Source organism: Dasypus novemcinctus, chromosome 24 (genome assembly GCF_030445035.2).
Source record: "Dasypus novemcinctus isolate mDasNov1 chromosome 24, mDasNov1.1.hap2, whole genome shotgun sequence".
NCBI classification, from domain to species: domain Eukaryota; kingdom Metazoa; phylum Chordata; class Mammalia; order Cingulata; family Dasypodidae; genus Dasypus; species Dasypus novemcinctus.
In genome coordinates this window covers 31,651,672-31,665,356 of record NC_080696.1, presented here as the reverse complement: position 1 = coordinate 31,665,356, position 13,685 = coordinate 31,651,672, and the positions used below count along the sequence as shown (strand labels likewise).

At 56.5% G+C, this 13,685-nt stretch overlaps 1 protein-coding gene across 1 annotated transcript; it reads right to left on the bottom strand.

Moving 5' to 3' along the window:
* Positions 1-250: 250 nt before the first annotated feature.
* On the bottom strand, positions 251-13,340 carry SCRT2 (scratch family transcriptional repressor 2). Its single transcript, XM_058287402.1, has 2 exons — positions 13,100-13,340; positions 251-3,007 (listed from the first exon to the last, which is right to left on the bottom strand). The coding sequence occupies exons 1-2, from the start codon at positions 13,230-13,232 to the stop codon at positions 2,217-2,219; spliced, it is 924 nt and encodes a 307-aa protein (XP_058143385.1). The 5' UTR covers positions 13,233-13,340; the 3' UTR covers positions 251-2,216.
* Between the last annotated feature and the right edge of the window lie 345 nt (positions 13,341-13,685).

Here is a 13,685-nt window from a genome sequence, read left to right as displayed (position 1 = left end):
TCATTCAGCGTCCCCCCTCCTTGGTGTGTCTCTGTTGGGGATTGGGGGTGGTGGCATGGTCCCTGGTGGTCCCTGGTGAAGTATTTAGCAAGGCAAGGGCAGATTTGTATTTTAAAAGATTACCAAAGTAGCTAGCAAGTAGATTATCCAATATCTTCCTGAACACTACTTCAGACCACTCCCCTGCCTCACATCGCCTCCTGCCTCACCCCGCACTCCCATCACAAGGACTAGAGACGCCAAGGAGTGGCCAAAGTCCCTTTAATATCCCTGAATTGCGATACAAGTAATACTGCTGGAGTTGGGGAAGGGATGGGGATCTGGGATGGGAGTTGGAGTCTGAAAGGAGAGGGGGAGCGCCAAGCGCTCATACAAAATATGGCCAAGAGGCTTAGCATGCATGGAAAATTATTGCTGTCGAAGAATCTATTTACAGGGTCAACACCCTCCGTAATTGCTTCTGCGACCCCTCTCCCTCCCCCCATCCCTGCAGCCTCCCTTCCCCCCGTGGGCCCAGGGCTGGACGAAGGACCACCCTCCTCGGAAGCCCTTGAGAAGTGCGCCGGCTCCTGGGGCCCCTCCAATCTCCACCTTCCTTGGGGGGTGGGAGTTCGGAGAGTCCAGGGCTCCTGTCCCCCGAGCTGGGCGCAGAGCCCCGGGGCAGAGGCGTGTGCTTAAAGCAGAAGGGGTCAGGGCCCGTGCGCGTGGAGGCGTGTGCTTCGGTCCTCGCCCTGGCATGCAAAGGCGCGGCGGGGAGGTAGTGGCGGCCAACGGGCGGGCGGCTGGCAGCCCCGGCCCTCTGCCCGGGAGAGTTGCATAGACGTGGCCGGGAGAGAGCGCTCCTCCCGGGAGCGGGCCGGAGGCCCCAGCGGGGTCCGGGGCTCAGTCGGTCCCTGGAACCTGGGGTCCCTCGAGAAGAGAAATAAATAGCAAACAAATCCGGGAAACTCCTCTCTCCGGGCTCCCTGGGGCGAGGGTGGAAGGATCAGGAGAGTGGGGTCCTGCCCCATGCCTGCACCTCCTGACGCCAACCCCCCACAGCTGAGGGTCAGCAGTGTCGTCCTCCCATTCTCGCGCTCCCTTCCCCAGCGGGTTTAGGCTCTGCCGCGGGCGGGGCTTCTCTCTCACTTACTGCGGCCAGGTGAGGGGAGAAGACCTCCCTCTACGGCCTTTGCTGGCCCTCTCCACACCTGGCTCCCTGTCCTCCCAGTCCAGCTGGGAAAGCCAGATCGTCCCTGGGGGAGGGATAAATAGAGCAATAAATAAATAAATAAATTCACAAATAAATAACAGGAGGGGCTCAGTCGTCAGACGGGGTGGGCAATTGTGACCTCCCCCTAAGAAATAAGGAGATCTGTAGTCTGGGTGCAGGGAAAAGTGCTCAGAGCATCAGGGGGCGTCAGCTAAAGGCTGGAAGCTCGTGAGGGAGGGGCTGCATTAGGGGGCGGGGCCCTGAACAGTCCCTCAAGTCTGCCCCAGCTCCGGTAAACTCAGAGGGGTAAGGACTGCTAGAGGGGCGAGGGGGTCTGGTGAAAGAAGGTGGTGGGATTGGGTGAGTGATCATGGAAATGTGGGGGTGGCGGTGAATCGCTGGACCTAAGGACCAGGTATGAAGGAGGATCAGGGACAGATTTGGGAACTCCAAGAAGGGTCGGATCAGATGCCCAGATGGACACACCCAGGGAGACTCAGCTGAGAGGCCAGAGGCATGGGTCTGGGGTTGGATTGTGGTGTGGGGGCTGCAGGCCTGGGTCAGAGTGCATCTGGGGAAACCGAGACAGGAGTGTCAAGGGTAGGTTTTGGGTCCTAGGTTGGGAGTTCCAGTAGAATAAAGGTCAGAGAGACTGAGCTGAGAAGTGGGAGGGAAGGTGTGAAAACTGAAGGGGAGTGGTACACCGTCTGGGGGGAAGAAAATTCCGGGTCTGGGGTCCCGGAGAGGTGCGGACCTCGTGCCTGAGTTGGGAGCCGTGAGGGCGTGGGCAGGGGGTCAAGGTCCGAGTCTTGGTGACCGGAAAGGATCAAGTAGGGTCGGGGTGCGCTGGGGGAAACTGCCAGAAGTGAGTTGAGGGTTTGGGGGAGGGAGAGAAAAGTTCCGGGTCGGGATGGGAGAACCCTGGAAGGACACGGGCTGGGGACTGGAGCGGGCGCTGCGGGCGCGGGTGGGGGGCCCGGGGGCGCATGAAGAGCGAGTTCCGGGCTTGGGGTGCGCGGGAGGCTCAGCTGGCGGGGCCGGCGGGGGGCGGCGGGGGCGGCTCGGCCCCCTTGACGCAGGCAGCCTCGCAGTGCTTGTGGAGGTAGGACTTGAGCGCGAAGCTCTTGTCGCACTGGCGGCAGCGGTAGTGCTTGAAGGCCGAGTGCGTCTGCATGTGCGCGCGCAGGTTGGAGCGGTCGGCGAAGGCCTTGCCGCAGTGCGCGCAGCCGAACGGCTTCTCGCCCGTGTGCGAGCGCATGTGGCCCTGCAGCAGCCAGGGCCGCGAGAAGGCCTTGCCGCACACGCCGCACTTGTGGCGCAGGTTGTGCGTGAGCACGTGCATGGCCAGCGCGGGCATGGACACGTACGCCTTGCCGCACGTCGGGCACTTGCGCGCCAGCTGGCTGTCCAGGCTGCGGTGCGTCTGCTTGTGGCGGCTCAGGTTCGACGACGTGGCGTACGTCTTGCCGCATTCGGCGCACGCGTGCCGGTGCCCGCCGCCCGCCGGCGCCCCCGCGCGCCCCGCGCGCGCCCCGGCGCTCCCGGCGTCCCCCGCGCCAGCGGCGTCCCCGGCGCCCCCGCCGCGCCGCCGCCGCGAGCGCCCGTCCGAGATGAAGAAGGCGTCCATGGAGTAGCTGTCGGTCACGGCCGCCTCCCCGCGGAAGTAGCGCGCCGACAGGCTCGACTGCGGGCTCTCGGGGTCGCTGTACTCCTCTGGCGCCGCCGGCGGGTACACGGGCTCGGCGGGCGCCAGCTCCAGCCCCGGCTTCTGGTCCGCATCGTAGCTGCTTGGGGGCAGGCAGTGCGGGGCGTAACCTGAGGGGGCGAGAAGCAGGGTGGGAGGTGGGGAGGAGCCCGGGTAGACTCCCCCCTGGCGGCGAGTCGCTCCCGCGGTCCCCAGCTCTGCGCCCAGGGGCGGCTCTGGGGAAACGGCGGCTGCTCGAGCGACCGCAGGCTGATCGCGCAGCCCTGCACCTGGTGTCAGGCTGCCGGGGTTCAAACCCTTCCTCCACCCGCAACGATAAAAATACCCCCCGCCACACCCCTCGGTGTTTCGTTCACTATCTTCTTAAATTCTTACAACCGCGCAATGAAAGATATTATTTTTATCCCCACTTCGGACAAGGAAACCGAAAGCATAGGGAGAGCAGCCGGTTTAAACTCGCACAGCAAGTGGAGTCAGAGGCAAACCTTGGCAGCCTGAGCCAAAGCCCGCTCTCTTTATCTCCAATCTTTTGAGTCCTATAACTTCTCTGAACTTCGGTTTCCTCATTTACAAAATGGAGCTTATAATTGGGCACCCGCCTCCCCTCCTACCTCCAGGGATGTAGGGAAGATTGAGTGAGGTGATGATAATGAACATGTATTGAGCACTTACGGTGTGCCAGGCCCATGCTAACTCCTTTAATTGTCACAATGGCCCTACGAAGTAGGTGCTATTATAATCCCCACTTTACATGTAAAGAAATTGAGAGAAAGGGAGCACACAGTAATTGCTATATGAATGTTAGCTATGGTAATTATGCTTTTTCACTTGCTTGAAAAAGTGACTTTGCTGAAGATTATTTAATTGTCTGCCTCTTCCATCAGACTGTGAGCTCCAGAGGACTGAATCAGTGTGCCCAGCGCGTGCCTGGCTCGTGTGGGTGTGCGATAAGTAAATGTTCTACAAACAAATTAAAATCCAGTAAGACTAACCTCCCAGGGTTGCTGGAGGATTTTAAAAGGGGTCAGGTGTGTGGCACGTAGTAGGTGCTCAAGAAAGGGGACTTTTTGTACTTGCTCCCAGGCCTGCTTTGCTCCTCAGTGCTCCAGAAGGCCTCCCGAGACCCTAGTGAGAATTTGCCTCCTTGCTGGAGTTCCACTGGAAATCTGGTCCATCTTGGGTTTGAGTGATTGACTGGTGGGCAAGCTGGGGCTCTCCCAGGGATTTGTCTTTGCCACCTCGATTTGTCTTTGCCTCCTAAGGCCCAGCCTGGTCCTTTGCATCCTCCCTGCAACCTTAGAGCTGGGCTGCAGACCTGACATAAACTCATCAATATGGCCCTTGATTACCATGTGTTTCCATTGTCCGTTGACAATGAAGGACAGTGGGGGTTAGGTCCCTTTTTGAGGTTTCACTGCTGTGGAGTGGTAGAGCTGAGGATTTGACCTCCTCCTTCTGACCCCTGAGACCTGTGAGGTCCCTCTCCCCAGCAGCCTGCCCCATTGAAGTGAGCCCTGGGCAGGCAGAAGAGGGCTCTGTAGGCAGTGGACAGGATTCCCTCAGGCTTACGTTAAATACCTGCTGGGCACCCCCACTCCCCCTTCTCTTTCTGTATTTCTTCGCATCGTAATTACTGATGATAGTAATTGCTATATTTATTGAACATAGGCTATGTACCAGGCACTGTGCCTAGTGCTTTACAATCACCACTTCTTTAAATCATCACAAAAAATATTTGTATTAACTCCATTTTACGGACAAGAAAAGTGAGGCACACAGTGGTGAAGGGAGTTGCTCAAGGGGTGAGGCAGGATGGGAACTGACTGCACTGTTCCTCTCATTTCCCACACTCTACAGTGAGGAAAGGGCTGTGGCTGGGTTTCTCACCTCCTATCCCCATGTGGGCATCAATAAGGATTTGTAGAATGGCTGAGAGAATTGCCAACCCAGGGAGTCTGCCTGTCCATCTGGTCTTGGGACATGTCTATACCTCCTATGGCTCAGGCTGTGGAATGGGGGGAGGGGACAACATGATTCCCCAACTCAGATTCTAGCTGGGTGGCCTTTTCTCAGAGCATGCAGCCATTTGTGATGGGGCGTCTGAACATATGACCAGTGCTTTGCATATTCTGTTGTTGGTTAAAAGCACGGCTTTGGTGCCAGATTTCCTGGGTTGAGTTCTGGCTTTACCAATCCCTTGGGCAAACTACCTCTCTGTGCCTCAGTTTCCCAGGCTGTACAATGGGGGATAATAAAAGCATCTAGCACAGTTGCAGTAAGAAGTCTGTGAGTAAACAAACAATACACAAATAATCAACATGCCTTGAGCACTTACGTGCTGGGCATCGTTTTTTATTTGTTTTGTTTTATGAGGTACCAGGGTTGGGTATTGAACCCAGTACCTCATATATGGGAAACTGGTGCTCAACCACTGAGCCACATCGGCCTCCCTGAATTGTTTTTTTTGTTTGTTTGTTTTTGTTTGTTTTTCCTTTTTTTCCCCAGGAGGCACCAGGAACTGAACCCAGGACCTCCCATGTGGGAGGCAGGCACTCAACTGCTCAAGCCACATCCACTCCCTGGGTACTGTTTTAGATAATAGGGTTGGCACCATTTTATAGATAAAGAAACTGAGCTACAAGGAAGTTAAGAGACATGTCCTAGGTTGTACAGCTAGTAAATCAGAGCCAGGATTATGGTGCATTAGTTGACACATTGTAAAGCCACACTACCTGTTGGCCATTATTATTAAGAATAATCAGCTCCGAAGATGGGTTTTTATCCTCTAGACACCTCTTGCCGCTCCTCTCTGGGCCTCTGTTTCTTCAACCCAGGATGTGTAATTTCTATCTGTTATCCTTGTGGGAAAGCCCGAGCTCAATGAATCAGGCAACCTTCTCCAAACTAGGCGCTCTGCCCGCAGCGCCCTCTAGTGGCGACTCTCAGCACCATGCTGAGATAGGGGCACCTCCAACAAATACTGCCCACCGGGCTGAGGCTAATGTGGAATCGTCCACAGCACAGCGATACTGGGACTAGAATTGATGTGCAGCAGCTGTGGGTTGGGGAGGAGGGTCGTATAAAGGTCTGTGGGTTCATGTTATGAGGAAGTATTTCTTACTTGCTGTGTGAGCTTGGGCAGGTTCCTTAGCCTCTCTGGGCTTGGTCTATACATGAAGGAGATTGGCTGTGATGCTCTGAAATTCCTTTCTGCATTCCTCCATGATTTCCTTTGTTCTTACTTTCTCCCCCTTCACTCCTTCCCCCCAGATTCACAGACCTCTCCCAAGCTATGTGACTTTGTGCAACATCTGTATAAGGGAGCTCAAATTGGATTGAATAAGTTAATATACATGTAAAGTGCTTAGTACAATACCTGGCACACAATAGCCTCTCAAACTGTTATTGTCATTGTTACTATTCCTACATTCCCCGAAGATTGTCTTGTGATCTGTAGGAGATTTGGAGATACATAAGGGTGTCTCAGGCTGCTGTGTGACCTTGGGCCAGTCACCTCACCTCTCTGGGCCTCAGTCCTTGAGAATCCTTTAGTACACTCTAAGGTGTGTTCTAACTCTGTGCAGGGAACCCAGCTGGGCTTTGGGCGTTTCCCTCTGTCCCTCAGGTGACTAGAAGTCTGAGCTGCCTGTCTCTCCAGCTGAAAGGGTGAGACAGAACTTTCTTGTTTGGATCCCAACAGAGTCAGGAAAGGACAGGACCCAGAGACAGAGAGTTGGCTCTCATACTGGCCCTTGTCCTCTATGTGACCTTGGGCAACTCCAGTAGCCTCCCTGGGCTCCAGTCCCCCATCTGAGGGCTGGGGACCAGAGCCCCCCTGCCACTTGGGACTGTTTCTAGGGGAAGAACCAGAAACACTTTGGAAATGTGGAGATGTTGTGCACATGTTACTTGAGGATGACTTTTGCTTTGCCCTGCAAAGAGTCTTGATATTTTCGATGGAAGTTCCTCCGTAGACACTGTCTAATCCACCTGACTCCCCTGGGATGAGGGTTGGGGGAATCTCTGACAGGTGATGATGACAGTGATGATGATGATAATGATAATAATAAAAAGAATGCTTCCAACTAATTTGGAGCCTTTGATGTGTACCAGGCACTGCACTAAGCCCAGAAGCCCGGAGAGGGGAGGGAATTTGCCCAAGGTCACTTGAAGAGAAGTTAGACTTGAAACCTTCCAAAACCGTGCTCTTTTCAAGACACCAGAGGGGGCTGGACACCTGCTGGGGGAGAGAAGATTTTTAACTGGAGAAGGGAGGCATAGGGTGTGTTTTCTCAAATGGTACCATGCAGTTGGACTATGTCTTGTCGGACGGTGGGGAATTGGGAGTGCTATGCTAATAGCAACAGCTAACATTTATTGAGCACTTACTATGTGCAAGGCACCTACTAAGTGCTTTATGCCCGTGAGTGCATATCTGAGGGACGTGGCCATTTCCTCCAGTGCCCTCATTCTGAAGCTGAGGCCCAGAGAGCGGCCTTGACTGGCCTCACTCACAAAGGAAATTTGTCCCCCAGCTAGGCCAGTCTCCTGCCTCCCAGGCCAGGGTTTCTTTCTGCAGTTGCTCCCAGACTCCCAGGGCCCCCACCCTCCTTCAAGGGATCTCCAGCCCCAATCCCACCTGCCTGTCCCAAGAGGAGAAGAGGAAGAAGAGCCTGGTAGAGGGCCAGCTCCCCAGGCGGCCCAGTTTCCTGAGGAGGGCCCAGCCCTGTTGGGTGGTGGGGGCTGGAGGGGCTGCTGCATGGGTATATTTAGAGCTGCTTCTTGCTGTGCCAGGGCCTCGGGCCGCGAGAATCAGCTTCAGCCAGCTGAGCAGAAAGCCAGGTCTGTCAGCAGCGAAGCAGGATAAAAATAGTTTCTCCTGTCTGCTCACAGAACTGGGCAAAGGGGCTGAGTACCTCCCCCTACCCTTACGATATCATCGTTGTTAGCGGTTCCCTGGGCACTGCACCAGAAATGATGCCCCCCTTCTCCTAGGGCCCACCACTGGCACACCTGCCTGCTGGGGAGGGGGTCCGTGAGTCCAGATGAGCAGGGGACAGAATGATGGCTGCCTGACAGGATGAGGGCTATAGGGCAGGGGGCTTCCAGAGGATTCCAGGGCCCTCCCCACTACCCCACCTCCTAGAGCTCCCCATATTCTGGTCTTTCCTGAATCTGACCCAATTCATGTAGTCCACAGGGAGGCCCATGGCTCTGCAGAAATCGATAGGAAAGATTTTTCAAGGGGTTGTGGAGATGTGAGTGGATGGGCTGAGGGTCTTAAAGGGCCCAGGCCTGCTTGGGGGGCGTGGGGTGCCTCCTGCTCCCTCGGGGCCTTTCTGATCTGGGCCTCTCCAGATCTCCCTGCTTTCTGCCCTACCTTCTCTCTGGCTCAGAAAGGTTCAGTAGGAGGACCCATTCCAAACCGCTGGTAGCGGACACTTTTCTCTGGGGAAGACCACGGCTGGGAATGAGGCCAAGTGGCCTGGGGGCCTCATCCCTACCATCCCCAAAGGGCCACCAGGCTGCAGCTGCCCCTTGAACATGTAGATGGAGCAGCCACCAGGGGAGGTGGTTGTGTCCACCATGATACCCTTCACGACCTTGGGTGAGTCCCAGGCCCTCCTGGCCTTGGTAGATTGGGGCTAATCCCTTGAGATCCTGAGAGCCTGTGGGATGGGTAAATTGCTACACTGGGGTATAAGGGACTTGGTATTCTCTCCTGCCCTCTCTCAGGAATCATAGACTGAGACTGTCTAAAGCATGGAAGTTCAGCTTGGGCTCCTCTTGTCCTCCCTGCGACTTCAGGCCTCAAGGAGGACCATTGGCCCCAGATTCTGACCCCACATAGACCCCTTTTTTCCATACCCCCAATGAACCCTGTTAATTCTTACGAAAATCACATTTCTGGGTCTCCAGAGGGTCAGAGCTGAAAGAGATCAAATTCAACTGCTCAATTCATGAGGGGAAAACTGAGGGCTGGGGTAGGGGAAGATTACTTCAAGGCCACACATCAAGATAATGGCAGGTCTAAGACTTGAAACCAGCCAGCTTTGGGAATGAACCTGGATATGACCTTGAGCTGCAAATTGGATGTGGATGCTGATCCTGGACTTAGAACATTGACTGGACCTAGACTTTCAATCTGAACCTCTGACATGTTTTAAACCTAAACCTTGGACTTGGACCAAGACTGAGATGCCATGGATAGTGGTGGTTATAGAAGATTCAGATGAGCCTGCTGTGTGTCCTTGGGTATCTCCCTTGCATTCCCTGGAACCCCTCTGCCCAGGGACTGGGGCAGTCCTTTTGCTTCCCTGCTCCCGAGATGAACATTCTGAGGTGTGGGATGGACATACAGCTGGTGGGGACATTGGACCATGCTCCCAGGGCTGGCCTGGAGCGACTGCCTGGCGCCATTAGAGGGAGTGAGAGGAGGAGGGTGCTGGTGTAATAATGTGGTCAACTGGATAAGCCGTGGACAGAAGTCGGAGAGCTTCCTTGGCCTGCTGGGGAGGCTTAATGTAGCCGCGGAGGGCAGACAACTGCGTTATTGGATTGGCATTGATCCCTCATCTGCCCGGGTCAGATGCACTCTGAGAGAGTATGGGGGTAGGACCCAGATGGGGGCAGAGGAAGGGAGCCCTGACTCCCAGCTGGAGCTCAGAGTTGGGGCCTGAGGGTAGGTGGGCACTCCAGGGACAATGGCGATATCCTCAATAGGGGCCCACGAGGCCTCTGACATGCAGATGAATGAGCAGCAGTCTTCTCTAGGATGGCCAGGAGTCCCCAGCAGTCCCCAGGATGGAAGTGCAAGTCTGTGAGGGGTGGGCTTGGTGGAGATGGAAGGCGAGGTTCTGAGAGGCTCTCCGAGGACGTGAGTTAGCGTCTCAGAGAGAGCCCCACGCTGTGCTCAGTTCACCCAGAGGAGAGAAGAGGAGGGGGACGCTCCATGGGGCAGAAAACTGGAGGAGCAAGGGGAGCAGCAGGAGGAGGAAGGAGGCATTTCATAGAGGGAATTGTGAAATTAGGTCTGGTTGCCCTTCTTCAGGGAGGACCCTGGAGCTTTCCCCATTGGGGGGCTTCTGTGGTTTCGGGGGAGCCTGGAGTGTAGACACATCTGCACCCTCTGCCCAGTTGAAAGAGAAGGGAGTAGGGAGGCAAAGAAGAGCACTGCTCGTGTGTGTACGTGTAGTGTGTGTGTAGTATGTGAAGTGTGTGTATGTGTAGGTATGTGTGTGTATAATGTAGGAGGAGTCCCCTAGGAATTATCTAGCACTCCCAGGCAATCTCTGAGCTAGGGATACACCTTTTTAATTTGGGGTTCTGCATCCTGCATCAAGTAGCTTCCTTTGACCCGGTATTCATAGGCTCTCCTGAACCCCCCCTCAGATTCCCCTTTTACCAGCCTCATCCCGACCCTGCAGCCGGAGCTGCAGGAATGGCTTGTAAGAGGATCTTTCTAATAACTGGAACTATCTCCAGCCCCAGGCCCTCCCCCTTCCCTCCCTCCTCCTGCCTCCCTCCTGGTCTCCTCCTGCCTCCCTCCTTCCCTCCCTCCCTCCCTCTCCTCGCCCCCCCTCCTCTCTTTCTCCTTGTTTACCCAGCACACTTACACATGCTGAGAAAGAAAAACGTCAGCTCAGCAATTTTTCACACTTCCCTCAAAGGCTCAGCAAGGTTATTTCCGGCAGAGTGGAGACAACAGGCCACCAGGTGGCCGGCTCTCTGAGGACCCCCAGGACCCTCACCTACCCATAGAGTGGGGGAGCCATTACTGACCAGTCTATCTACACCCCAGGGTTAGGAGAGGCCCTGGAAAGCCGGACAGGGCAAGTCCTGTGTTCTCCAGCCATACACAGGCCTGAAGGGTCACTCCCGCCCCCGTCTCTGGTACTGATGCTGTCCACTGCAGACACTGCCAATGTTGCCAGCCAGAGTACCTGTCCTTGTCATGGGACAACTGGCAGAGACTGAAGCTAAGAAAAATGCCAGGCCCCAGAAACTGCCACCCTCATCCACATGCTGGAAATTAAATGGAACTCTACAGAAATCCCGGCAACGGCCTCTGGCATTCTGTTAGACCCTCATCCACGCATCTCCAGTGCCTCCCAGCCACACTTGACCTTCACAGAAGCTGAGCTAGTCAAGTTGGAAGGATGCTTTAGTTCATGCCATCCAAAATCCTTTCGTTGCTGGGGAGGCTGAGGACCAGAGAAGGGAAAGCACTTGCCCAAGGTCACACAGTGAGTCAAAGATTTAGAACCTGGGCCAGATTTAGGGTTCCAGGCCAGGCGTCTGCCAAGCAGGACAGCCGAGGGTTTCCTGGAGCCCAGGGAGTTTGTCTGGACCCCTATTGGGAAAGGGCCAAAGGTATGGGTGGCTCTAGGGGTTAGACCTGGTAGATTGCCCACAGGGACACTCCTCCTGTGGCTTTTGTCCTGACCTTGCTTCTCGCCATCCACAAAAGGGCTCTTTTCAATGCTTTTTTTTGAACTGAATTCAAGGCAAGACTCCTTGCCTGCCTCCCTCCAGAGAGACAGCCTGCAGTTTGGACTGTGCATGGGAAGTTCTCTGGGCTTCTCTGGGTTTTCTCAACTGGCCTGGGGACAGAACCAAAGGGGCCTTAGGAGGTTGGGAACCTAGAGCCTCATGGCAGTCCCCCAAGGGATCCACAGCCCAATCTTGCAGACATTTCAGTTTCTACCAAGCTCTCAGCACACACTTCCCAGCCTTGGCATGGCCCCAGATTCACCCTCTGTACTGCCAGCACTTAGCCCAGCCCAGCCCTATCCCTGGGCTTCTGTCCTCAACCCCAAAAGGCCCTAGGGTCAAGAAAAGAGGACAGTAGAATAGGGGACATGTGGACAGAGGAAGAGGGAGTTCTGTTGGGGATGTGGGGGAGGCCAGGGGCCGAGAGGCTGTAGCTGTAGCCCTGTTCACTTCCTAACTTCTTTGACCTTGATGAGGTCACAGAGTCCTCTGCCCAGCACCCTCTTGCTACCTGGTTTGGCAGAGTGACAGCATGTGGGTGAAGTGCTTGGAAATCCCTGAGGCGGAAGCCTCCACCCTCCCAGGCTCCTGCCTTTGCCATCTCAGCTCCCCCCTAATCCTCAGCCCTTTCTTCTCTCCTTTTTCTCCTCTCTCGCTCCCTCCCTCTCTCTCTCTCACACACACACATGCCCACATACATCCCCCCTGAAAGCGGGTGCCACATCTGATGCCGGATCTCTTACTGCCAAAGGGATGCCTCCTCCTCAGATGTCTGCCCCAGTGGGGACCAGCAGAGGAGAAGCCTTTTGTGATCCCCTCGATGGGGGAGGGCATCCACAGGGGCAGTCTCCACTTCTTCTCCCCACCCTCCGGAAATCACCCCTTTCCCAGCCTGAATGACCTCTCTTGTCCCCCAGACCTTTGCCCCTGTAGGAACTTGCTCTGAGAAGAAATGGAATGTGTGTGTGTGTGGGGGTGGGGGGGTGATGGTGGAGGGGGGTGATTTAGAAGGAGCAGCAGGGCTGGCTCTGGGGAAGAGGAGGGAGAAGTGGGGGAGGGAGTGAAGCCCAGTGGACTAGGAGCCACTTTGGGGTAGCCCCTTCCAGAAATCCCTTCTCTTTCTCAGTCTCCAGGACAGGCCCAGGCTTTGGCAGGCATGTGGCTGAGGGTAACAAAAGAGTTGCTGGGAAAAGACCCTGAGAGCACTTGTTTGGCATCGCCAGGGGAAGCAGACTTGAAGAGAGGTTGGGAGCCCCCCACTCCCCCCAGGGAACAACCCCATCTCCCCAGGGACTGGTAATCAGGCCAGCTTCCTGCCCCACCCGAGGGTACATTGGAGCAGCCAGCCTCCCTCCCTAAGCCAGGGAGAGGGGACTGTCAGACTGCCTCGTGCATTAACCACCCCCACTAGCCCTTCATGGGCGCCCCCCGCTCTGTTCTCTCACCACCCCTTCACCCCTGCCCCGTTCTAGGGCCACAACTTTCAAAGTCCTGGCTGGCTCCTGGCGGCGGCATGGTCCATCCCTGAGACTTTCCCTTTGTAGGACCCAGCCCCAGCCCCGCCCGCCCGGCCCTCGGGAAGCCCGGGAGGCACACAGGGCCAAGGAAATCTCCTCCCGGGGTTCCCTGTCGCGCGCGCCCCTCCTCGTGGCCCAAGTTGGGGAGGGCCCGAGCTTCCCTCCCTTCTCCCCCCTCCCGGCCCCACTCACCGTTGTCCCCGGGCGGCCCCCGGGCGCCTGGCAGCACGTAGGCGGTCTCCAAGGGGTGGTAGGTGGGGGCCGGCACCCCGCTGCACTGGAAGCCGTCCCCTTTGATCTTCTTTACCAGGAAGGAGCGCGGCATGGTGCGACTGGCAGGGGGCTCGGCGGGGGCACTTGCGTGGGGCCCCGGGAGGGAGGCGGCCAAGCGGGCGCGATTGGCTGGCCGCGCGGGGTTTCAGCACTGGACAGCTCCCAGCGGGTGGACGGGCGGCCGCGCGGAGCCGGCACTGGTGCCGGCGGGCCCGGGCTCCGGCTCGGGCTCGGGCTCGGGCTCGGCGGCGGCGCGCTGACAGGCGATCGCTGGAGCTGTGCTCAGCACTCCGGCTGCCGGCTTTATATGGGACGCAGGCTGGAGGAGATCAGGTGGTCCCCTAGCAATGGAACTGTTCAGCGCTCTAATCCATCAAATGTCCCCCAGGACAATCGCTCCGCACACGTTCCCCTGAACCGGCGGCGGTGGGGGCAGGCGAGGCGCAGGGAGAGCGGCGGGCGGGCAGGAGGGGAGAAAGTGAGGGCGAGAAAGGCGAAGAGATAT